Source organism: Sciurus carolinensis, chromosome 18 (genome assembly GCF_902686445.1).
Source record: "Sciurus carolinensis chromosome 18, mSciCar1.2, whole genome shotgun sequence".
Taxonomy (NCBI): domain Eukaryota; kingdom Metazoa; phylum Chordata; class Mammalia; order Rodentia; family Sciuridae; genus Sciurus; species Sciurus carolinensis.
In genome coordinates this window covers 18,941,527-18,966,478 of record NC_062230.1, presented here as the reverse complement: position 1 = coordinate 18,966,478, position 24,952 = coordinate 18,941,527, and the positions used below count along the sequence as shown (strand labels likewise).

Genomic DNA, 24,952 nt, shown 5'->3' with positions numbered 1-24,952 from the left:
TCTGTAACTCAGACTCCTATCTTTGGGATCTTGGTACTTATAAAGCCTCTTTTTCACTTCACGTTTTAAAATTGTCTTGGAGTTATTTTAGACTTGGAAGATAGTTTCCACAGTAGTTAATGTTCATCTCTCTGTAGGTAGAATCTTGATAGTAATGGCATAGAAAACAAAAATACATCTTGCCAACAGAGGACCTGTAGTGCTTTTTGGTGGAGCTTTGAGTGATGATTGAATCTAAAATTTCCAGTGTTTGAGAGGCAAAAACACTTGGAGAAAGGAAGTCTTTTTATTGAGCAAGAGTGGATCTGGAGGAAATAGTGCCCTCTGTTGATGGATAGTGCTCTTATCTTGAATTAGGGTTATATGTCTCAGAAGGACTCTTTTGCACTGGGATTGAGTCCACCCAGGTAAACTGAAGACAGGGAAGGAGCTTGAATTGTAGATTTGAAGATTTGGGATGTGCTGTGCCAACTTGATAGTGTAATGAGGAGTTAAGCTAAGTATCTTTTTTTAAAAAAATCTTTTATTTTTATGTGGTGCTGAGGATTGAACCTAGTGCCTCACATGCTGGGCGCAAGCCCTCTACCACTGAGCCACAACCCAGCTTTACACTAGGCATCTTTTAAGTGGACAGTGGGGTCCAAGAAGTGGGTGGTAGTTTGGGAGAGTGAGAGAGAAGCTTTGAAGGGAACAGGAGCCGTTTTCCAGGTACAATTCTGACTGTATACACTTCGCCTAGAGGTGGCAGTGTTGCACAATTGCAGATTCTGTAGCTGTTTGGTGCAGTATCTTAGGGCTTTACTTTGGCTCATTCAGACTTTACTTGAAATATTTAGGAATGACAGGACTTCTCCCCTCACTCTGCACCACTAGAGTTTGAGGTGAAACTGACCCATCCTGTTTACAGTGTCCCTGAATTAAAAGCAAGTCCCGGTCCTGGTGGCCTGTGTAAACCTGTTAAGTCTGAGATGGCTTTCCAAGTTGAATGTGTAGATTTACTAGAATATCTAAAATGCTTGGCACCAGAAGTGTTTTGGATTTCAGATTTTTCCAGGGTTTTTTCTTTTTTCTTTTTTTAAGGTTCAGATTGAACTTTTAAAAAAATTTGTTCTTCTATGTTTTCAGGTTTTGGAATATTTGCATAGTGAAGTATCTTGGAGATGGGTTGCTATCTACACACAGTTCGCTTACGTGTAATATGTACATTGTGCATGTGAATTTTTTTTTTTTTTTTTTTTTTGGTACTGGGCATTGAACTCAGGACTGCTTGGGTGCTTAACCACTGAGCCGAATACCAGCCCTTTTTTATGTTTATTTAGAGGCAGGTCTATTAAAAGTTGCTTTAGGGCCTCACTAAGTTCGGAGGCTGACTTTGAACTTGCCTTTGCCTCCTGCCTTGGCCTCTTAAGCCGCGGGGATTTGAGGTGTACACTACCATGCCTATTTGTACACATAATTTCGTGCAGCATTTTCAGTGTGCATGTGTGTTGACCTGTCAAGAGGTTGGGTTTGGAATTTCCACTTGTGTCACACTAGAGCTTAAAAAGTTTCAGACTTCAGAATATTCAGATTTTTGAATTTTGGGGTACTCAACCTGTGTGTGTGTGTGTGTGTGTGTGTGTGTGTATGTATGTGTGTATATCACTTGTCAATGTAGTTAAAAATGTGGATTCTAATTCATTAGGTCCAGGTGAGGCCTAAGCTTTTTTTTGGTACTAACAATTGAACCCAGTAGGCTCTACTACAGAGCTACATCCCCAGCATTCTGCCCACTCCTCCCTTTTAAAATTTTCCTGAATCTTATTTTTCTGGTGGTACTGGAGATTAAACCCAGGGCACTTTACTACTCAGTTACATACCTAATCCTTTTTAATTCTTTTTGAGATAGTGTCTTGCTAAGTGGCCCAGGCTGGCCTTAAAACTTTTGATGTTCCCCTGCCTCAGCCTTCTGAGAATTGAAATAACAGTTGTGCACCATAGTGTCCAGCTAGGCTGTGTGTTTCTAACATGTGCTGTGGTAATACTGAAAGTGCCTAGGCATAAAAACTCCAGCACCACAATCATCTGAGGGGCATTCTGGTGAAGGTGAATTTTGCCATATTCATCTGCCTTATAGTATTTGAGGATAGCCAACTTATGCTTGTTCTTGGAGGTGGTTATTAGACAACTTCATTTTCTTAACACCACTACAGAGCCTCAGCACAAGATGAAGGGTGGAATTCTTTTAACTATTGTAGTATGTCCATCTTTTGGTTGCTTAATACCAGCAAAGATTAGTTTTGTCTAATTTGCTGCTTAATACCAGCAAAGATTAGTTTAGGGATTCCTCATTCTGGATGGTGGCCTTTACATTTTCTCTAGCATCGGAGGATTCAACTCTATAGTGATTTTTAGGAAAATTTGCATCTTGTGGTTCCACTGCAGATGGTGGATTGGAAGGCAGCAACCCACTTAAAGAGTAATACGTTAAAAAAAAAAAATTGGGCAGAATCTTAATTCTTACTCATTTCCCCTACTTCACCCTGAAGGGGGAACTTGACTATGTATGGAACTTGCTATGCAAACAGTGCTTCAAATGATGTCCAGGAGCTAAGAAAAAAGGAAGGTGTGAATCCTGCATATCGATTCTAGATGTAATTAGCACAGGCCTATCCAGCCCTGGCTTCTCTACTATTTGTTCTGAATCTTTTGAAGATTGAGTGTAAGGTTTGAGGAGGAAATGTTTGTTTCACAGAAGCTCCTTTTTATATCCTCTCAGGTTTAATTTTTGGGTGAGGTCTGGGACATCGTGGAAGGAGTCTTTGACATGGGACTGGAATTTGGAAAAATTTTTGTGTGGCTCCAATGAGAGTTGTGATAGTGTGCCAGGTATATAGAGGAAGGTTCTTTGAGTTGCTCTTTGGTTAAATGTCTAAACCGATTCTGGGTCTTGGCGGGAATTTCTTTGCTTGTTGTGCTTAATTACTGCTTGGTCCTTATCTTCCAGGGTGTTTCCAGACTTAACCTGGAATGTGCTTCATTATGCTAAAGATGTGTGGGGCCATCTGAAGGGGGCGCTGAATCTTTGAAAGCTTTCAAGGAACTACCACCTGGTCTGGGAGTGGCAGGATGAACCAGATGGTGGGGCTAGAAGGGCACTTTGAATTGCTCTTGGGACTGTGGATGCTCAGATGCTTAGATGTATTGCGGGTTTAGGAACAAAAACCATCCTATCGAAGAGAGTTGCTAACACTTCAGTGTGCTTGCTGTGGAACAGTTTGCTGTTGGGTGATGAACTATGTCCTGTTCCCACCAACTAACTCTTAGCTAGTGACTCGTGTTGAGCTAGAATTTGAACTTCTATTCTTAGTAAAACTGTCCTTAACCACTATTGTATGCTGAACAATCTGAAGAGACTTTGGGTGGAATGAAGTTCTCCTTTTCACCTCACCAAGGGAAAAGGAAGCCTCCTAACACCTACCTGGAAATACTTTTATTTTAGGGAAGCTGTTTGTTTCTTCGGTTCCACCTAGCTTCAGGACTGCACTGATTATTTTTTTGTTTTATAATTTTGGTACCTCCCTTAAGGAAATTTGTGTTACTCCTGGCTCCATCTCATGAGAACCATCCTGTGAAGCTTTTCTTAAAATTCTGTTAGATACTAGGCGAGTGCTCTACCACTAAGCCACAGCCCCAGTCCATTTGTTATCAGTACCAGGGATTGAACCCAGGGGCACTGAACCATTGAGCCACATCTCCAGCCCTTTTTCATATTTTTTTTAGAGACAGGATCTCACTGAGTTACTTAGGATCTTGCTAGGTTGCTGAGGCTTGCTTTAAACTCAGTCTTCTTGCCTCAGCCTCCCAAGCCACTGGAATTACAGGTGCCACTGCACCCTTCTCAACATGGCTTTTTTTTTTTTTTTTTTTTTTTTTGATGTTGATGGGCCTTTATTCATTTGTTTACATATGGTGATGAGAATTGAACCCAATGCCTCACACATGCTAGGAAAGTGCTTTACCACTGAGCCACAACCCTACCCCTTAACATGGCATCATATAGACCTTGAAAAGATGTCTCTTTTTTGTGACTTAGTGTAATGAGGGGAGTCCTATGTGAAAGTACACCATGACAATGGTTTGCTGTCCCCCAAAGTTCCACTTGGAGTCAGAGGAAAGTTGGATATTGGGCATGTAGGGCCAGGCAGAAGATTTAAAGATAATTGTTCAGAGCTAAGGGATGTAGGTGCTGGATGTATGGTGCTGACTGCTGAGCAAAGTGTTGCTGAGATGGTGAGGTATGTGAAGAGGGTGGGAAAGGAAAGGTTTAATAGGCTAGGCTGGAAGGAAGATTAGGTTAAGGTTATCTTACTGTTACATAAGTGAGGGTTTGTTTTTGGGGGGTATGTTACAGACCCAGGGGCACTTTACCACTGAGTTACATCCCAGCCCAATTTTTTTTCTTTTAATTTGAGATAGGATCTTGCTAAATTGTGTAGGGCCTCATTAAGTTGCTGAGACTGGCCTTGAATTTGATCCTTTTGCTCACCCTCCTGAGCTGAGATTATAAGCATGTGTTATTGTGCCCAGTTGCTCTCACCATCAGTTTTATTACTGTTTTTGGTACTGGGGATTGAACCCAGGGGTGCTTATCCACTGAGCCACATGCCCAACTCTTTATATGATATTTAGAGACAGGTTCTCCTTTAGTTGCTTAGGGCCTCAATAAGTTGCTGAGGCAGGGTTTGAGCTCACTATTCTGCCTCAGCCTCCCAAGCCACTGGGATTACAGGCATGTACCACCATCAGTTTTGGTGACAGCCACTTGGAGGTAGACAGGAGAGGAGGCCTGTTGCAGGTAAACCTGGTGAGGCAGTGAAGTAGGAAAGTGGTTCAAGATTCAAATTCCAGAATAGGACTTGGATCTCTGGTATCTGGTGTTTGGTTTGCAATGATTCCCTTCAAAGCCAGAAGGGTTGGGTTCAAAGTATACTCAGATGCCCTAGGTTCCCTAAACAGCCTCTGGAAAGGCTCCTTAATGCTCTTCCCTGGAAAATACTCTCATATTTATCTGGAGGTAAATATGGCATCAAGAGAAGAAACAGCCACCAGAACTCATTTCCTGAAGGTTTGCTTTTGTGGTTGGAGTGTTTTCTGTGCAAAAGTGTAACTCATAACCCATGGTTCCAGGAATGGGGTGTACCAGAGGAAAAGCTGCCAGAAGGACCAAAAGGTGCCCCAGAATTAACATGTCCCTTGTGCTCTCCTATTTTTAGATGTGAAAGATGTAGAGAAGCTATGTAGGCTAGTCTTGTGTCTAAATGCCTTGGACAAATGTGCCCCCATGGTCCCAGATCCCTTATACATAAAATCTTTTGTGATTTTGGCCACAATCTTTTTTTTTTTTTTTTTTTGGTACCAGGGATTGAACCCAGGGGTGCTTAACTATCAAGTCACATCCTCAGCCCTGTTTTATATTTTATTAGAGCCCCAGGGTCTCCCTGAGTTGCTTAGGCCTCACTAAGTTTTTGAGGCTGGGTTTGAAAACTATTATCCTGCTTCAGCCTCAGTTGCTGGGATTGCAGGCTTGAACCACCACGCCCAGCTTAGGCCTTTGTGTATAATCACAAGAGCAGACAGGTAGTACAGAAAGAACCACAAAATGGTGAACCAGGAAGCACTTGTTTAGCTCGATGCCCTATGAACATGAATGGTCAAATGAGCTTCATGTAAGCCTGTGGACTGGAATTCTGTTGTGGGGTGAAGGGAGCTGGGGATTGGAGCTGGGGATTGATTCCAGGCCTTTGTGTATGCAAAGCACAGGTGTTATGACATGTCCATATGACTTTTGGAAATGTGGTGTGGCTCTGCATGTTTTCATGTGTAGAACAGGAGGGAAAAAAAACACACAACTACAAGTTGGTTTTCTGTAAATTGTGTATCAAAAATTAAGAAACTTGAGATGACTCGGCTGGAGCTGCTAGGGGTTGAATATAGCCACTTCTGAGAAAACTGCCTTAGCTCTGTTCCAAGTCGGTCACCAGGTAGGGCTGGGTGTCCCTTAGGGCCTGAAGGAGCAGGTCCTTGCAGGCCAGGTTCCAGGCTGGAACAAAGCTGAAGAGCTTCCTCATCTTTGCTGGGTTGGTGGGCTCTGCCCGCACTGCCTGGTATTGGTCCTCGGTCAGGACCTTGCCATACAGGGCATCTAGCACCCCCTCGACGTCTGTAACCCGGAGGATGAGTGCTGCTCGGTGTTGGTCCACAAAGTGTGCTGTGATGGGAGGGAGAATCAGGTGAGCCAATACTGAGGGTAGGTGCTGGAACCTATCCTTGCTGAAGACTGCTCCCAGAAATTCCTGGGAGGCAACTCACCAGGAGTCCAGATGAGAGATAGACCAGGTTCCCTCCCAGAGATGTGGGGGCAGGGGCAGGGTTTGCTCAGTCTGGCTCTGGAAGGGGTGTGGTGGGGCAGGGCTAAGAGGCCCCCCAACCGCCATAATAGGGTGTGGAGGCCTCACCTGGCTTGGCTGCCACCTGAGGAGGGGCCTTGATTCCAGCTGGTGCTGATCCAGGACCTGTTAAAAAAAAAAAGATGAACTTAAATTTCTAACCTCTCTCTAGTTTCTGGGCATCTGAGGGCCCCCTTGGTCAGAATACCAAGTTCCAAGCTAAACGGGAAGGTGCCTTTCCAGCAGAGTGTATTTTGTAGTGAAGGGGGAACAGAAAGCAGAAGAGCTGGAGAGGCAAAACATGTTTGGCTGGGTGGAGGAAATTGGTAGATGAGGGGACTGGGTATGCTCACCCTTGGGCATGGTCTCCTGCAGGTGCTCTGCCATCTCCTGCATGCCCATGTCACGAAGCACAGCAGCTGTGAGCTCGCTGCCATATCCTTCCAGATAGAAGCTAACAAGCTTGTCAGTGAGGTCCATGGCATCCATGGACATCAGTGTTCCTCGTGGGATGCGCCCATAGCCATCACGCAGTGGCACTGATAGCAGCTTCATTTTGAACTTCTTGAGCTCATCAGCAGTCAGGTTCTCCAGTGCCTCCAGGATGGCGTCCCTTCCGCGCCCCATGGCTTTGGGGTTCCTGGCTGCTGCAGCTGCCTCTCACCCTGCCTGCTTTCTGCAGACCAGGAAGTCTGCTGAGGGGCGGGACCTGGGACTCGCACCTCCCATCACTTCCCCTACTGGTTGACTTTGGGCAAGAAGCACTTGACTGTCCCATTGATTCCCGCCCAGTGAGGCCTCTACTCCTTGGGAGATGCAGGATCACATCTAGTTGGTCTGTGAGGTGGGTGCCGGAAGATGAAGTGCAGAGGGCCTATTGAGTGATAATGTCTCTGCACTTGCACCGGCTGCTACAGAACAGGAACTTCTTGCTCATACTGCATTTACTGTAGTACAAAGGTTTAGAATTTTGGAATTCTGGAACCCTGAAACTCCTTGTTTCTCTAAACTTTAAATCCTGAGTCACGTGTCATTATCCCCCCCCCCCTTTTTTTTTTCTTTTTTTTTTTTTTGGTAAGGGATCTCATGTTGGCCAGGCTTTCTGGTGATCCTCCGACCTCAGCCTCTGGAAGAGCTAGGATTATAGGTGTGGGACACCTAACTGGTAAATGTCAGAATAATAGCAAGAATTCCAAAACTTACCCAAATTTAACATTTTGGGGAGAAATATATGGAAGAAAAATAATAGTTGTGTACTTTTATCTTTCAGCTCAGTTTCATAATCTGTAATACAGAGATAATGATACTGAGGTAATTACTAGCTTGGATCGTCTGATGTTTCCTGAAATTTTGTTTCCTAGGGGAGCCAGAATTTCGTCCCAGATGTTTAGTTTCCTGGAAGTGGTAAGAGCCATTGACTGAGAAAACCCTCCACTGTAGGCAATTATGGGTAAAGAACCAGCTACTTTTTATCCCTAGGACTTGACCCAGAAGAGCAGGTGAAAGACTGGGATGACTTTGAACCCTTTGTTATATCTATATCTAGAACCTTTAATTTACTACTACTATTCTTTTTTTGCGGGGAGAGGTACTGGAAACAACCCCAGCCCTTTTTTAAAAATTTGAGACAATCTGGCTAAGTTGCTCAGAACTTCTCTCTCGGTTGTTGGTTGCTGGCCTTGAACTTTTGCGATTCTCTTGCCTCAGTCTCCTGAGTTGCTGGAATTATAGGCATGCACCACCACACCTGGCTAATTTACTTTTTTATTTTCTTAAAATATGGAATCCTTCACAAGTTTTGCATGTACTCTTAGTGTAGGGGACATGCTAATCTCTGTATCGTTCCAATTCCAATTTTCTCAAAGTGAGCACCTGGCTAATATATTTTTTTAAAAATATTTTTATTTGTAGATGGACACAATACTTCTATTTATTTTTGTGGTGCTGAGAGTTGAACCCAGTGCCTCACATGTGAGAGGCAAGCATATCACCACTGAGTCACACCCCAGCCCCTGGCTAATTTACTCTTCCTCTTTTTTTTTTTTTTTTTTTTTTTTAGGGTGCTGGGATCGAACCCAGGGACTTGTGCTTACAAGGCAAGCACTCTGCCAACTGAGCTATCTCCCCAGCCCTAATTTACTCTTAACATGACTAGGAAAGGTCCTGTTGATCTGGACCCTGTGAACCTCCCTAACCTGTCTCAGCTAACTTTCCCTCCATCTCCAAGCTGCAGTCACACTGACCTTTCAGTTCAAGTGTGCCAGGCTCTTCTGCCTTTCTCTCTTTGCATGTGCTATTCTCTCAACCTTGAAATCTCTTTACCTGAGAAATGTTTGAGTATTTCGTCCTCAAGCAAAATGTTACTTTCTCTGGGAAACCAGGTTTAGAGTCCTTCCTGGCCTTGTTCATAGCACTTGTTTTAGCTCTCATAGCAATTTGTGTGTGTGTGTTGCTGGGGATAGAATGCAGGGTTTCATGCATGCTAGGCAGTTGCTCTACCATGGCCTAATCACCTTAAAGTTTCCAGCATTAGAGTTAAGTTTCCAATGCATGAACCATATCAGTAAATTCCCATAGATGGGAATCCTTCCCACCTTAGGTGGGGTGGAATAATAATCATTCTTTTTAGTTATATGGATGACTTGACATCATTATGCATTTATTCATTTATTGAACATTCATTATTAGAAGGTGGATTCCCGTTCAGGGATTTAAAAAAAAATTTGGTGGGAGAGGTATTTATTTGCTAATGTTTATTGTAATGCTTTCTCAGGACAAGAAGAGAGGGCAGCTGACTGCTGTGGGGAGTCTAGAGTCATGAATATATTTTGGGAGGGTACTGGCAATTGAACCCACGGATGCTTTACCACTGAGCTCTACATCCTTAACCCTTTTAAAATTTATTCTGAGCCAGGTGGGTGATGCATCCTGTAATCCCAGTGACTCAGGCTGAGGCAGAAGGATCACAAGTTCAAAGCCAGACTCAGCAACTTAGACTTTATCTTGAATAAACAATAAAAAAGGGAGGCTGGAGATATAGCTCAGTTAGTAGAGTGCTTGCCTTGTGTGTACAAGGACCTGGGTTCACTCCCCAGCACCACAAAAATAAATAAATAAATAAATAAATAAATAAATAAATAAATAAATAGGGCTGGGGATGTGATTCAGTGGTTAAGTGCCCCTGGGTTCAATCCCTGGTATCAAAAATAAAAATAGTAAAATAAATGTAAATAAAACAAAATATAAAAAGGACTGGGGATGTACTTCAGGGCTAAAGCACCCTTGGGTTCAATCCCTAGTACCAAAAAATTTTTGTATTGAAACAGGATCTTGCCAAATTGGGTCTTGAATTTGTGATCTTCCAGCCTCAGCCTCCTATGTGTGCCACTGCTGGGCATCAGTCTTGTTTTTGGAGGGTTAGTAAGAGATGGGAATTAGCAAAAGGTGTTGATGGTCCTTCTCTTTTCCTTTCATAGAAATTGGGGAGAAAAGTTTAGTTCTTTGAAAAGTTCTTATTTTCAATTCTATCTTGTTTGAGATTCAATACAAGTTCAGGATCTGTCTTGCTTGTTGCAGGATCCCCTGCATTAAGAAAGTATTTGGTACATAGTAGATTCTCAGTAAAGATTGGCCGAATGAATGAATGAGGCTGTAGTTTCTGGAGCACATTATAGTCAAGAACTTCAAGCAGGGTGGCAGGATCCTGCTTCCTATCCTTGTAGCATGTCCCACACAGGCTGGCGTAAGCTATTCTTACCATGAGTGGCACTTGTGGTGTAAGGGCCAGTGTTCCTTGGCCCATGGCAGTTCATTACTGTGATTCCTCACTGGTCCTTGTCCTAGAATCTCCAACTCTTTTTATATCCTGTAGCCAGAGGATATGTCTTTCTAATCCATGTACGATCCTGTCCCTCCTGTTCCCCAGGGCTCTCAGAATTGGGGCCAAGCTTCTTGCATTGTCCTTCAGAGGTCCTTGCTAACCTTTTCAGGTTGTTCACCTCCACTTGCTGGCCTCTGGGCCACATGTAGCACTTACTCCATGCTTGACCTCTTCCCTCCTTGTTTACTTGGTGAGTTCCTATGACATTCATCAGTGATCACCTTTTCTAAGAAAACGTCATTCCTGCTCTTCAGGATGTGATCCTTCACATGCATTTCTTTTCTCTTTCCTTTCCTTCCCTCCCTCCCTTTCTCTTGCCCCACCCGCTCTCTTTCTGTACAGGGATTGAACCTAAGGGCACTTTACCACTGAGCTGTATTTGCAGCCCTTTGTATTTTTAATTTTCAGACAGTGTTGATAAATTGCTGAGTCTGACTTTGAACTTGCAAGACTCTTGCCTCAGTTTCCCGAGCTGCTGGGATTACAGGTGTGGGCCACTGCACTTGACTAAAGCTGTTGTCTTCTGACTACATCTCTTGACCCTGTGTTTGGATGGGGTGGCTTTGTTTCCAGTAAAACCAGTGTGATGTGTTCAACTTAAACTTTGGGGCTGCAGGAACATGCACTGAGGGGAATATGTGAGGGAGTGTGTGTGTGATGCTTAGAACAATCAGTGGTCTCCTCATCCCCAGCTTCCTGGTGGTAAGGGAGGTGAGCATGTGGGTTATGGTGGGGTGACACTGTGCCCCTTTCACTTGTGTCTGGGTATCACTATCCAGGATCATTCCTTTTGAGCCCATGTGGCATCCAACCAGTCTCATCCTACTCACATATACATTCAGACTGAGCCCCTTAAACTCCTGGCTACGATTGTTTCCCTGACATCCTCAGAGTGTTAGCACTTTGGTTAGATGTCACAGGGAGGTAAGAAACAAGGAACTGGGGAAATGCAGTGATTCAGAGTTTGAAGCCTCATTACTATTGCAATTTTCAAGTGGAGCTCAATGAGTACAAGTGACGTGTTGGGCAGGTTCTAATGAGCATACTGCTGATTATGAACTCAGAAAGTTTATGAAGAATCCCTTTTTTCGGAAGGGTCTACTAAATACTGTAATTACAGTCTTTTTAAATTTACTGTAATTACTGTCTTTTTAAATTTCCATGTCTTTTGCTATTTCACAGGTACTGTGCTAAGCACTTGACATGTATGATCTCATTTAATTCTTTTAAAAAATGGTTTCCATTTTTAAATACCTTTGTTCATTTTTTTTATGTGGTGCTGAGAATTGAATCCAGTGCCTCACACGTTGTAGGCAAGTGCTTTACCACTGAGCCACATCTGTAGCCCCTCATTTAATTCTTAATCCCATGAGGTATGTATGTTTATTCCCACCTTACTGCGGGGAAAACAGGTTTTCAGAAATTATTTTGGCAGACTACCCTGCTAGTAAGTGATGAAATGACTAAACTCATGTCCTTCTATCTCCTAGTACCATATTACAACCAACAGTCCCAAAGTCCCATTCCCTGCTCTCAAAAACTGATTGCTTGGGCTGGGGATATAGCTCAGTTGGTAGAGTGCTTGCCTCGAATGCACAAGTCCCTGGGTTCAATCTGCAGCACTGCAAACAAACAAAAAAACTAATTGCTTGCAGAGCTTATGTATATAGGAAATATGTCTCCTTCAGACATAATGGTGTCCAGAAACACCATTAGAAGGGCAGATGTTACAATAATAATATAACTTTTTAAAATGCTCTAGAGCTTAAAAAACATTCAGAAAATATGGAATAATGGGAACAGCAGGGAGTCAAGGGATGTCATACCCACTCAGATTTGAATCCCGGATTCTCTGTCGCCTAGCTGTATGACTTAGGAAAGTCAAGTTCCCTCTCTCTCGGGCCATGTCAATGATGTGTTCACCTCACCAACCCATAGGGAAACTAGTGCTCTGAGAAGGGCAGTGACTTGCCCAGGTCCTCCAGGGAGGTCAAGGCAAAGCCTGCTGGTTTCTGAAGACTGCCACCATGGTTTTCAGCAAGGAAAGTAAGAATGGGAGACTTTGACTTTCTGGGAAGCCACAGTATACCCTTCTCCTTTAACACTCCCCCCTCTACCTGCTCTGCCGTCTCCTTTTCTGGATGAGAAGTGCTCAGGCCTCTGAGCTTTGACCTTAGGTAGGCAGGAACCTCCAGGTCTCACTCAGGCTTACCCTTGTTCCCCTGGACAACAGCCAGAATGGTTGGTGGAGGTAAAATGTGTTGGGCGTGTCACCCCCCCTCAACAAAGTATCTCTTGAATTGCTGGAGTGAGACTGTTCCTTCTGGGACCAGAAGTACTACAAATTGCCAGGACATGAGGCAAGTTACTTTCTCTCTCTCTCTCTCTCTCTCTCTCATGGCTTTGCTATAAAAGAAACAGTGATAGGGTTATAAAGCTTAAAACAGTTAAGAATTTGTGAGTTACCTGGACCAGACGAACACAAAGTCTCTGAACCAATTTGTGATCTGGGGCTGATATTATTGACCTTACAGGAGCCATTAGTCATAACAATTGTTACAATTATCAACATTCCACATTTATTGAGCATTTTATATGGGTCTGGCACTGTTCTAAAAGCTTTATAATAATTTGTCAAATCTTTATAATAACCCAATACTCTTGATAATAATCCTTACCTGATCCCCATTTTACTGATAAGAAAATCAGGTTAAGTGATTCAATCAAGGTCATGCAACAAGGAAATAGCAGAGTAAGGATTTGAACTTAGTAGTGGTAATCATCGCTTCTGAAACCCTTGGATGCCAGCATACTATTTATTTGGTACATTGTCCAGTTTAATCCTCAAAACAATCCTATAGAAATGGTCTCCTTATCCTTATGCTGAAGATGCTGAAGCTGAGAGCCACAGGTATTTTTCTTCAGGAACACTAAGCATGAGCTTATGATGTTAGTATTGGGACCTGCTTTTTTAGCTACATTGAGGGATTTCTGGCCTCTCTGCATATATCCAATAACAAGCAACTCTCATCTGTCACAGCCCTTTTTGCTCCAGCTGCAGGGAAACTCTCCCTCAGGCCAAACTGAAATCTGTCCCCTCTGAGCTCTGTGGGCTCCAGGGACCTTGTATATGGTTAGCAACACTAGTAGTGCCTCCCTTTTTCCCCTAGAAAGAGTTTATTGCACCATTTTTGTCTTCCCACCTGCCTAAGACAGACAATGTACCTTTTATGAGTTAGAGGCCAGATCTGATCTGACTGCAGAGAAGGATTGAGTTGACCATCACCCCCCTGTCTTGGATACCCACTCTTATGGATGAGGTGGTCAAGTGACTAGTTCAGCCCTAACTTGGAAATGATGGAAATTTCAAATGAAATCTAAATTCTGAATGGTGGACTTTGAGACTCAGTGAAGTGACTTATAGTTTGAGAGATCATCTCTAAATACACCACAATCCCCACACCTTGTTAATTACCCAAGGCCATGTCTGAGCTGTCAGAAATGGCAGAAGAAATCAGAGAATTAGAGATAAAAAGAGTGGAGAAATAAGACTTCCCTGTATTTCTCAATGTCCCAGTAAAGAATACTGCCTTCCTGAGATTTCACATGCAAGGAGAATTAGATTTATAGTCATTTGTATAGGTAATTGCTCTTTAAATTTTTTTTTAGTTATCAATGGATATTTATTTATTTATATGCAGTGCTAAGAATCAAATTTAGTGCCTCACACATGCCAGGCAAGTGCTCTACCACTGAGCCACAATCCAGCCCGAGGCAATTGCTCTTGATGCAAAAGAATAAAGCTTTTCCCTTTTTGAGAGGACCAAATGGTTATAGCCTGAGCAATGTGTCTAGGTTCAGTCCTCAAGTGCCAAGAAGTCAGGTGTAGCTATTTTTTAAGCTTGTACTGTCAGCATGGAACATGCAAAAAGAAATGAGCTCCCAAACTTGGAGTCAAGTCCAAGAGGGACAGAGAGAGTTCAAGGTAGGAATGAGCAAAACTGGGTAAAGGCTGAGCAAAGCTGAGACTGAGGCCAAATGAGAGGGACTGAGTCTATGTTTATTCATTCATTGAGTACCCACTGGGACACATTCTAAACTGGAGTCAAGCACTGAACAAAATTTGTGTTCTGGTAGGAGAGGACAGACAATAAACCAACAAGTAAAATATGTTGCATGTGAAGTGGAGATACAAACTATGGAGAAAATAAGCAGCAGATTTGGGGACAAAGGAAGACTAAAATCAGGGAGTTGCTGGTTGTGGTAGTATGGTACTATGTCCTATAGTTCAAGCTACTTGGGATGTTGAGGCAGGAGGCTCCTGAGTTTGAGCTAGTGAGATGTATCAAAAAAAAAAAAAAAAAAAGGAAAAGTCTCATGGAAAAAGTGATATTGGCCCAGTCACTGAGCCACCGAGGACTCAGCAGCCTCCCCGTAGAGCCCCCTTGCTTCCCGAAGCTCCGTCCCCCCACCCGCCCGCCTTTTCCCGCAGCCGCCTCCCACAGACCGTTTCCACCGAGGAAAAGGAATCGTATCGTATGTACGCTATCCAGAATCTCCACTCTTTCGACCCCTTTGCTGATGCAAGTAAGGGTGATACCTGCTTCCTGCTGGCACTGAGGATTATATCCATATAAGAATTCAACAGAGAAACGGCAGGAAGACCCTTACCACTGTCCAAGGGATCGCTGATGATTATGATAAAAAGTAACTAGTGAAGGCATTTAAGAAGAAATTTGCCTGCAATGGTATTGTAATTGAGCATCCAGAATATGAAGAAGTAATTCAGCTACAGGGTGACCAGCACAAGAACATATACCAGTTCCTGGTAGAGATTGGATTGGCTAAGGACGATCAGCTTAAACCCACAGTTCATGGGTTTTAAGTGCTTTTGGCTCACTGAAGCTTAAGTGAGGATTTCCTTGCAATGAGTAGAATTTCCCTTCTGTCCCTTGTCACAAGTTTAAAAACCTCACAGCTTGTATAATGTAACCATTTGGGGTCCGCTTTTAACTTGGACTAGTATAACTCCTTCATGCAATAAACTGAAAAGAGCCATAAAAGAAAAAAAAAAGAAATAAAAAGTGATATTGGGTACAGATCTGAGATAGAAAAAGAGGGAGTCTTTATCTGGGTTTGAGAGTCTTCCAATCAGAGGGGACTGCAAGTGCAAAGTCCCTGAGGAATAAGGGAGAGGGAGAGTTGAGAAACAGGTCAGAATAATGAATGGGGTCAAATGGGGAAGAGCTTTGTAGGCCACAGAAGGACTTTGGTTTTTATTCTGAGCGAAATTTAAACTGAAATTTGAAAGATAAGCATACAGGAAGGCCTGAGGCACCGAGGGAAGAATTGAGTTGTGGGCAGCAGGCTCTGAATTCAGTCTATTCAACTGTGTAGCTTTCACTCTCCAAGTGTTTAGGGGAGCCCACTTTGCTTCAGCACTTATACTGGGCCCTAAGGAAGAAATCCCTTCCCCTTAACTCAGAAGAAGAAACTCTTTGAGAATTTCAAACCTTCCTGCAGGATAATAATGTCATTGTGAACTGATGAGCTGTAAACTTGAGAAATGAGTGGGTGACAAGCTGGGAAGGGGCTTACAAGGACAGAAGGTGCAGAGGTAGAGTGGGGAATAGGAGACCTCTCCCAGTTTTCTGGCTTTTCTGTGGTGTAGGAAGCTCCGTCTCCTCACTGGTTCTGAGCTCTGGCTCCAGGCTGGGCTGGGGAGAGGACAGTAGATGAGCCAGGACAGGTGGCCCTGACTGACATGAGATGCCTGCCTGCTGACTACTCAGTCCTCACTTTTAGAACAGTTTCCAGAAGTGATGGGAGGGGATGGGCAGGACAGCTAAATTTAGTCCTGGGCCATGGCTTAATCTGGGAGAGTCTGTCTTCTTTTCACTGTGTGCCCATCATCCGTGGTGTCCACAGCCAGCTAACTCTGTAAGATCCATGTCCTTGCTCTGAGTCTGCCCCTTGTGTATCTGACCCTCCTACGGTAGGCCTGACCTGACTGGTCCTCCTGGAAGTCTCTTTTGTCCTAAGATCTCCAACCAGACCTGTGAGTCCTGTGGGCCTGGAGACATGGGGGAGGCATGGGCTGTGGATCTAAGAGAAGTGATTGAAAGAAGGGCTAGGGTGGAGTTCTAGAGGATTTGGGGCTGGGGGTTGGCCAGGCCTGGGTTAGAGGCTCATGCCTGGGCCTGGGATGGGCAAGGACAGTAGGCAAGATGATGTTTGGAACCTGCTTTTGTATTTAGGAACTGGGGTTGACAAGGGTGCCAATGGCAGATTTTACATATATATAATATATATGTGTGTGTGTGTGTGTGTATATTTTTTTTAATATATTTTAATTTATACTTTTTAGATATACATGACTGTAGAGTGTATTTTGACATACATATATGGATGGTGGCTATATTTTTTTTCTTAATTTTTAAAATTTATTCTAATTGGTACAGATTTTTTTTGATGGGGAAACATTTGAAGCTGCCTTTCTAACTGAGACTGAGTTCCCCTTCCCCTTGGCCCAAACCAGATTCCTTTCCAGTATGGGATGTGAGGACATTTTAGGCTGCAACTTCTTTCTCTGGGACCACAGACACAGACTGGGACTGAGCCCAGGTCCTTGGGCCTCCCTGACGAACCCTTTCTCCTCCCAGGCTCCCCATGTCGGCTGCACCCGGTCTCCTGCACCAGGAGCTGTCCTGCCCGCTGTGCCTGCAGCTGTTCGATGCTCCTGTAACCGCCGAGTGTGGCCACAGTTTCTGCCGCGCCTGCCTGGGCCGAGTGGCAGGGGAGCCAGCAGCGGATGGCACGGTGCCTTGCCCTTGTTGTCAGGCACCCACGCGGCCGCAGGCTCTCAGCACCAACCTGCAGCTGTCTCGCCTGGTGGAGGGTCTGGCGCAGGTGCCACAGGGTCACTGCGAGGAACACCTAGATCCTCTGAGCATCTACTGCGAGCAGGACCGAGCGCTGGTGTGCGGCGTTTGTGCCTCTCTCGGTTCGCACCGTGGCCACCGCCTGCTACCCGCGGCGGAGGCCCATGCGCGCCTTAAGGTGCTGGATCCTGCAGGATTTGGGGTGGGATGGTATTGTTGGATAGCGTTGTTGGATAGCGTGGGGCCTGACAGATCAGGAAGTCGCTGCATTGACTTTAATTTTGACTTCAGAGGCCCGCGGGCACCTAGAATTGCTAGGGGAAGCAGATGGGGTGAGGCGGCAGGGTGAGCGGGTCTGAGCATTAAAGGCGGTGCCTGGCAAAGGGGGAAGCCTGGAAGAACCACGTTGGGGAGGGCTGGAACAGCGCTGCTCAAAACTAGATTTCCCAGTGGCAGTCCCAGGAGTAGCCTCGAGTTGTGGGGGCGGAGTCTGCTGAACTGTGAGGCCAAGCCTGGCAGCCCACGTGGTGACGGGGTGGTCGTGTCAGGTTGGCCCATAAGCGTGGTGTGGGATCCCATAAGACTAGAGACATGGAATTGGAGGCATGGGCAGGAGACCAGAGACAGGCTCTCCTGTAGTGCACAGTTGCTTGGCCGAGGCCCATGCACCCTACACACTTAAGCTGCCAAACTCATCCACCTGATGTCATCACGTGGGGCGTAAGTGAAAGGAAGGCAGGAAGAGCAAGGCAAGCCTAGGCCTGCACTTTGGTGCACAGGCCCAGGGTGGCATCCAGGCCCAGGGTAGTCCTGATTGCTTTTCTGGTGCAGCTGGAAATCCTTAATGCCTCGACAGCTCACACACAGTTGTGTGCGCCCCAAGTTTTGCAAACCCCATGGACACCCAGGAAAGATACTCAGACATTGGTGAATGGAAATGCTGGCACACATTCGCTTGTACATATTATACAAATGACAAATCACATACATGTAGCTATTGGCGGGTTTATGTCCAAAGGGTCCAGGAAGGTCTTGAAGTATTTATTGGGTTATAAACAGGTGCAGGGACAGGGGAGGGAGTCTGGAGGCACAGAGGGATCCTGGATTGATCCCTGCTGAGTTGAAGCTGCCATGTGTATGACTGTTGTGTATGCGTGGGCTGGGGTGGGGTGGGGGCTTCATCAGCATTTTGTTGCTCCTCTTCTTATCCCCCAGTCTCCTAGAGGGGATAGACAACCGTCCTCAGACTGGTATTGTAGGCCCCTAGACTTCCCTAGGGGCATAGCCTCACAGCTCTCACCTCTGCTGATGACTTCAGAACTCCCAAACTCGCCCATCTTTTATCTGTGAAGATAGAACAAAACCCATGAACCTCGAAGACATCCGGGGACCCAATTTGCCAGGCTCTGCCATGGGCTCAGGGCTAAACCAGACAAGCTGGACGGAGGTCCGAAGGGAGCCTCAAGAAGGAAACGGAAGGAGGGGGACAGGAAGACTCTGGGGGCGGAACCTGCCTCCTGGAGCAAGAGAGGTGGGTCTCTTTCCAAACTCACTGCATGAATGGAATCCCCAGCGCTGGGAACTCACGCAACACCCTGAAGCCTGGTCGCTTCTTCCTGCATGCCCATGTCCAGCAGTATGTCTGCGGTGAGTTCTGCAGCATAGTCCTCGCAGTAGAATACCACCAGCTTGTCAGTGAGGTCCACCGCATCGAGCGGCCCTAGCGCCCCCCGCGGGATGTTCCGACAGCCCTCGCGCAGCCGCACCGACCCCAGTTTCAGCTTGAACTTCTTGAGCTCATCCGTGGTCAGGTTCTCCAGTGCCTCCAGGATGGCGTCGCGTTTCTTCCCCATGGTTCGGCCCTGCAACCTCTGAACTTCCGGAAGCTGGTGCCTTGAGCCTCCAGACTTGTTTTATCCCGCACCGGGCGGGGACGACGCGGAGAGGACGTGCTAGGGAGGAGACTGAACTGGCAGCGGGCTCAGGAGGAACCCTTGGTCCAACCTTGTGACTCCTGCTGGGCGGGGACTCCTCAGTAAACACCTAATGGGCCCCCAGGTTTCCCCTGAGGGAATAGGAGGTGCCAATTTGTTGAGGTGGGCATGACTGCTCCTATTCTGCAGAGGAAAAAATCGAGGTTGGAAGCCATGAAGGCGGTATAGCATGAGTAGTGATTCCAGGACGGTGCACCTTCCAACAAGAAGTGGCTTCAGGAGGAGTAATTAGGAGTTTCCCTATACTCTCATTTCACAAAGTAACAGAACTTGGGTAGCCTCCAGCTGTGTTTACTTGGTCCATGCAGGGGACATGTTTGTTAAATTGCCTACTCCCAGAGCCCAGGATGTGCAGTGTGGCTGTCTGGTGGTCAGGCTGATGTTTTGCTTTTAAATAAGGGTGAAGTCAGGAATAGGGAGAGATTATATTTCTTCTTTCACATACCCTTCATTCACCTGGAAGCCAGTTGTATGCCAAGTGCTGAACTTGCCTGTCTGCAGGGGGTGGGGTGGGAGGCGAGTCCAAACAGCATTTGTGTTTATGATTCTGGCAAAGTCCTGGGGTGGGGGCTGACTGCTGATGGGATGGAATCAGGGAAGGTAAGGCCAGAGAGGAGTTAACAAAATCTACGGATCAGGGCCTGAAGGCAAATGGCTTGGGGCTTAGAAGGTGGCTGGAAGGGGAGCTGGCATTGAGGTGAGCTACAGAGGGTGAGTTTAGGGGAAGGTGTGGGTTTGGGGTGGGCAGCATCCCTATCACTTCTTTTGCCCTGCCTGCCCTGCAGAAGCAACTCCCACAGCAGAAGCTGCAGCTGCAGGAGGCCTGTATGCGCAAAGAGAAGAGCGTATCTGTCCTGGAGCATCAGTTGATGGAGGTGGAGGTGAGGGGCTAGCATGGCAGACCTTGGGGCTGGTGACCCAGGCTGGCAGTCCCCAGCCAAATGCTTTTGCTTCTCTCCCCTTTCCCCCAGGAGACAGTGCGTCAGTTCCGGGGGGCTGTTGGGGAGCAGCTGGGCAAGATGCGGGTGTTCCTGGCTGCACTGGAGGGTTCTTTAGACCGTGAGGCAGAAAGAGTTCGGAGTGAGGCAGGGGTTGCTTTGCGGCGGGAGCTGGCAGGTTTGAACTCTTACCTGGATCAGCTGCGGCAGATGGAGAAGGTGCTGGAGGAGGTAGCTGATAAGCCACAGACTGAATTCCTCATGGTGAGCATTGAATGACTTCCCATCCCAGTCCCCTGGGTCAGGCTTCATCCTATTGTCAGATGGGGACCTTGAGGCCCAGAGAGGGGCAGGGATAAGCCAGGGTCATGTATTCAGTGGTGTGGGGGGAAGACTTCAGGACTGTTGTTTAGGTTGGACACTTTACAAGGATACTTTTTTTTTATTTTATTTTAATTTTTGTGGTGCTGGGGGATGGAACCCAGGGCCTGTGCTTGACAGGCAAGCACTCTACCAACTGAGCTACCCAGCCCAAGTATACTTTCTTTAAGCGGGCACCATTCATATCACAGACATTATAAGTTTGCATACTTATTAGCACAATTTTCTTCTTTTTTTATAAAAAAGATATTTGTTTTTTATTAGCACAATTTTCTAACAGGCGAATTCAAGTTTCTTGTTGAGGGGGTATATTTTTCTAATTTGTATTAAGGTAAAAAGCTGGGGATGGCCTTGAGTCCTGGGTATCTTTTATGATTCTTCCTGATTTTATGTTCAGCATTCCTGTTTGTCCATCCCAGCCTCAGAAATCCCTAGAGTCCTTCCTGTTTGCTTTTCTTCCATTATTTTTTTTCTCTCTTTCCAGAAATACTGCCTGGTGACCAGCAGGTGAGATCGACTTGGCTCTGCTCCTTTGTGACTTACATTAATCTAGGGACACCAGCTGGCTTACCCTCTACTCACAATGAATCTGCAAACCTATTTAGCCCACTGCCATGTCCCTGCACTTTGTATTGAACATAGACACGAACCAGACTTAGTCCTTAGTCCTTATCCTTGGGGACTTTATAGACTGGTGCTTTAGGGTAGACATGGGCAGGGACAGAGGCATCATTGTGTGCTTGATGCTGCTGGGGAGAAGGTGTGGCTAGTGAGGCTTCCTGGAGGAGGACAGAGGAAACGGCAAGTGCAAGGACTGGTTGCTAGTATGGCAGACTAGGAGCTTGGACTTTATTTCAACAGAAGGGTTTTTTTTTTTTTTTTTTTTTTTTTTTTTTTTTTTTTGTCCAATGTATATAACAAAAAATTGACCATTTTAAGTGCACATTTTATGTTCAGTGACATTAAATAAATTCACATCCTGCAACCACTCCCTCCGTCCATTTCCAGAATTTTTTCATATTACCAAACTGAAACTCTAGTGGAAGAGTTTTAAGCAGGAGTGTGATGTGGGGAGATCCTGGAGGGATCCTGCCAGCTCCCTCCCACACAGTCCCTGTCTTCCTGCCCTTGGGCACTTTCTCTTGCTTTCTTGTACACAGTCACCTCTCCCACACCTCTCTACCCCCAGACTGCAGAAGATCCTGTCAGAGTCACCGCCACCTGCACGTCTGGATATCCAACTGCCTGTGATCTCAGATGACTTCAAATTCCAGGTGTGGAGGAAGATGTTCCGGGGTCTGATGCCAGGTACTGGGAGGGGCTAACTGGGTTTGTGTAATGGGGTGGGAGTGTTGATAGGAGACCCCAACCACACAGAGAGGCCTGCCAACCCCAGCTTGGAAGGTACCCATTGCCCTTTTACCTCTGCAGCCCTGTAACTTGTACTTGGAGGAGGATCTTTGAGGGCATGGGGTTGACAGTGGGTTACTGACTAGGAAAGGATGCTGCTAATCTCAAGAGTTTTGCTGCTGTGGCAGATGGGAGGCTGGGGCCTGGGCTTGAACCATTGACTCCCTGTGTGATCCTTGGCCAGTCCCTCCCCTCTCTGGGTATGGAGTTGATGATTCCTGCTAATTGAGGGCTGAGGATCTGCAGAATTCCTGGAACCTTGAGGACTCTGACCTAGGTGAGACACTGACATTAATGGCCTATAGCTGAGGAGGTCCAAGAACTCAGCCTCCATTCCCATGAGCTCCAGCACCTCTGGGTGCTGCAGAGCTCCAGGACGTACATACATTCCTATATTCCTGGTGCAGCCTTTAGTGCCTCTGGGGTTTGGGGTGGATTGACCGTGCCCCAGCATATTCAAGAGAAAACCATGGCCCAGGTGATAGGTCACGACTGAATGCAAACTGCTTTATCACCTGCTCTGTGACCCTGGACCTCAGATGGTCAGTGGTATGCCTTATAACAACTTAATCCTGCCCTCTACCATGGAGAGAGGTAATCACGGCCTCATTTGACAGCTGAGCAAACTGAAGCTCAGAGAGGTATGTTTTTTTTTTTTTTTTGGCCCTAGCTAGAAAGAAGAGAGGGGCTCACCTCTAGAGGTATTGAGAAGATTAGAGTAGACAAGCTGGCCTTAAGCTGGTAGAGAGGAGGCTGCAGGGGGCAGGGGCCTGATCACTGTCTGTTTGGCAGCACTAGAGGAGCTGACTTTTGACCCAAGCTCAGCGCACCCCAGTCTGGTGGTGTCTCCCTCTGGCCGCCGCGTGGAGTGCTGCGAGCAGAAGGCGCCACCAGCTGGCGAAGACCCGCGCCAGTTCGACAAGGCCGTGGCGGTGGTAACGCACCAGCTGCTCTCCGAGGGCGAACACTACTGGGAGGTGGAGGTGGGCGACAAGCCTCGCTGGGCTCTCGGCGTGATGGCGGCGGATGCCACCAGACGTGGCCGACTGCACGCGGTGCCCTCACAGGGCCTCTGGCTGCTAGGGTTGCGTGATGGCAAGATCCTGGAGGCGCACGTGGAGGCCAAGGAGCCACGTGCACTGCGCAACCCAGAGAGGCGGCCGTCGCGGGTTGGCCTCTATCTAAGCTTCCGCGACGGTGTCCTCTCTTTCTATGATGCTAGCGATTCTGATGCGCTCGAGCTGCTCTTTGCCTTCCATGAGCGCCTGCCGGGGCCAGTGTATCCCTTCTTTGACGTGTGCTGGCATGACAAGGGCAAGAACGCCCAGCCGCTGCTGCTCGTGGGGCCTGATGGCGAGGAGGCCTGAGCCGCCTGGCTGGGTGGGAGAGGGGCAAGGGGGTCCTGACCATAGGAGGCCTTGTCTTCTTTGTCAGGCCTGGAGGGATTTGGGTGGGGGGCAGGTTGCCAGGGCTGAAGATAGGGCAGAGGGGGCTGGATACTGCGGTGTCTCCAAGAGTTCTAAGAAGAGTGGGGGTTGGCATGAATGGGAACAGCTGGTGACAGGTTAGGGTGTCCTTGTGATCGGGACTAGAGTCTGGTCAGTGAGGAAATCTGCATTTGGGGACCAGGAGGCCCAGAGTTCCAGGAAGAAGCTGAGTTTGAGGGAAAAGAGGGAAAGGGGGTTAGGTTTGGTGAAAATTGAGGTGAGAAGCTTGAGAAGTCTCTAGAAGGGATACCTCACACCACACTCCCCTGTAAGCCCTGGGACTTACAGGGCTCCCCAAACCTGAAGGCCTCTCACTTAGTGCTTGCCTCAAATGGCTTTTCAAAGCATGGATAAAACGTAGATTGCTGATTTTCTGATGCAGTAGGTCTGAGGCAGCAAAAAATGATCACTTTTAACAAGTTCACGGGGGATCCTGATGCTGTTGGGTCACAGTGGAATCACACTTAGAAGCATACCCAGTCTCTTTAGTCAGTCATCAGTCAAGGCATAAATCCAAAATATATTCCTCCATTCAACAGAATTTAAAAACTGCCGAGCCTGTGGTGGGTAAATAAATTAACCTTCAAGTTATTTATTTCCCTTTGCCTCTGTGTTTATTAAATATCTTGGGCATTGAGGAAATTCCTCAGGTTGCCCACTAGGAGAAAGAACCTGATGTTAAACCTGCTTTGGGCCCTGCTATTTGTGGAAAATAAAAGGTTCCCACTGGCTTCCAAGAATTGTCCTCTCACTAATTACTTCTTGGTTCACACCTTTGGTTTTATCTGGGAGGCTTATATCTTAGGTTCTAGAATAACCAGTAATGCCCAAGGTGAGTTTGCTGGAGGAAGAAGCCTTTGGGGATTTGAGCAGGTGGGACTGGAGGCTGCTCTCACCTTTTATCGTAAGCAAAGGTGATGACCCTGATCATTCACTCTCTCAGGCTGGACCTGCTGTTACTGCTGTACGAAAGGGCCTGAGGTCCCCTGGCTCCTGTACTGGTATGGGAATTTTCTTGGTGGGGGGTGATTATGGGACTAAGAAGGTGAAAGGAGATTGTGGTTGGGGTAAGAAAGACCTCAGGGGGAATACACTTGAGTGTGTCTCCCAGTGGAAAGCCTGCAGGCCTTGGCTTTGGGAGACATGGGAGGATTAATTTGAGAAGCTTTTTCAAGTTAGAAAGTAAAGCAATAAAGTTAAAAGGATTACTTGGTTGTAGAATCCAGCACAATTAATAAAAACTATTATAATCTAACTTCCTAATTAAATCTATGTGAAGAGACAAATGACCTATTGTTAGACAGTAGACTCCCAATTGCCCTCTTTGCCTTCAGATGATCCTTCTAAAAACACAGACGTTCCATCCCCATCCCCAGCACAGGAAAATAAAAACAAAAACAAAACTAAAAAATAAGCAAACAATTCCCACAACAATCTCCAAATATGGTTAGATGTTTCAATTACTCAAAACTTTCAACAACTCCCTGTTGCCTACAGGATCAAGCCCCAAGTCTTTGAGTTGCCTTTTGAGATGCCCTGACATTCTCCAAGCT

At 46.3% G+C, this 24,952-nt stretch overlaps 3 protein-coding genes and 2 pseudogenes across 4 annotated transcripts; 2 read left to right on the top strand and 3 right to left on the bottom strand.

Moving 5' to 3' along the window:
* Positions 1 to 5,898: 5,898 nt before the first annotated feature.
* On the bottom strand, positions 5,899 to 7,113 carry Pycard (PYD and CARD domain containing). The gene is made up of 3 exons (XM_047533118.1): positions 6,782 to 7,113; positions 6,498 to 6,554; positions 5,899 to 6,250 (listed from the first exon to the last, which is right to left on the bottom strand). The coding sequence occupies exons 1-3, from the start codon at positions 7,053 to 7,055 to the stop codon at positions 5,997 to 5,999; spliced, it is 585 nt and encodes a 194-aa protein (XP_047389074.1). The 5' UTR covers positions 7,056 to 7,113; the 3' UTR covers positions 5,899 to 5,996.
* A 1,088-nt stretch (positions 7,114 to 8,201) lies between these two features.
* On the bottom strand, positions 8,202 to 8,299 carry LOC124970833 (uncharacterized; annotated as a pseudogene).
* A 6,108-nt stretch (positions 8,300 to 14,407) lies between these two features.
* LOC124970063 (eukaryotic translation initiation factor 1-like) lies at positions 14,408 to 15,365 on the top strand (annotated as a pseudogene).
* A 798-nt stretch (positions 15,366 to 16,163) lies between these two features.
* Trim72 (tripartite motif containing 72) lies at positions 16,164 to 24,467 on the top strand. Its single transcript, XM_047533100.1, has 7 exons — positions 16,164 to 16,366; positions 16,971 to 17,367; positions 19,969 to 20,064; positions 20,155 to 20,385; positions 20,987 to 21,009; positions 21,692 to 21,810; positions 22,705 to 24,467. The coding sequence occupies exons 2-7, from the start codon at positions 16,978 to 16,980 to the stop codon at positions 23,277 to 23,279; spliced, it is 1,434 nt and encodes a 477-aa protein (XP_047389056.1). The 5' UTR covers positions 16,164 to 16,366; positions 16,971 to 16,977; the 3' UTR covers positions 23,280 to 24,467.
* Pydc1 (pyrin domain containing 1) lies at positions 18,121 to 19,162 on the bottom strand. 2 transcript variants are annotated; one of them, XM_047533120.1, is made up of 3 exons: positions 18,743 to 19,162; positions 18,490 to 18,533; positions 18,121 to 18,408 (listed from the first exon to the last, which is right to left on the bottom strand). In XM_047533120.1, exon 1 carries the CDS (start codon positions 19,040 to 19,042, stop codon positions 18,773 to 18,775), a length of 270 nt encoding a protein of 89 aa, XP_047389076.1. In that variant the 5' UTR covers positions 19,043 to 19,162; the 3' UTR covers positions 18,121 to 18,408; positions 18,490 to 18,533; positions 18,743 to 18,772. The 2 variants fall into 2 exon arrangements, with proteins under 2 accessions (XP_047389076.1, XP_047389075.1); XM_047533119.1 differs by having other exon boundaries at positions 18,131 to 18,408; positions 18,777 to 19,153.
* Positions 24,468 to 24,952: the final 485 nt, after the last annotated feature.

Bases quoted from the DNA above. Each gene is read 5' to 3' on its own strand.
- Trim72 (XM_047533100.1), top strand. From the start codon at position 16,978: ATGTCGGCTGCACCCGGTCTCCTGCACCAGGAGCTGTCCTGCCCGCTG. The intron at 20,386-20,986 runs GTGAGCATTGAA...CTCTCTTTCCAG, and splicing joins CACAGACTGAATTCCTCATG to AAATACTGCCTGGTGACCAG. The intron at 21,010-21,691 runs GTGAGATCGACT...CTCTACCCCCAG, and splicing joins TACTGCCTGGTGACCAGCAG to ACTGCAGAAGATCCTGTCAG.
- Pydc1 (XM_047533120.1), bottom strand. From the start codon at position 19,042: ATGGGGAAGAAACGCGACGCCATCCTGGAGGCACTGGAGAACCTGACC.
- Pycard (XM_047533118.1), bottom strand. From the start codon at position 7,055: ATGGGGCGCGGAAGGGACGCCATCCTGGAGGCACTGGAGAACCTGACT. The intron at 6,555-6,781 runs GTGAGCATACCC...TTTTTTTAACAG, and splicing joins GCAGGAGACCATGCCCAAGG to GTCCTGGATCAGCACCAGCT. The intron at 6,251-6,497 runs GTGAGGCCTCCA...CTCCCATCACAG, and splicing joins TCAGGTGGCAGCCAAGCCAG to CACACTTTGTGGACCAACAC.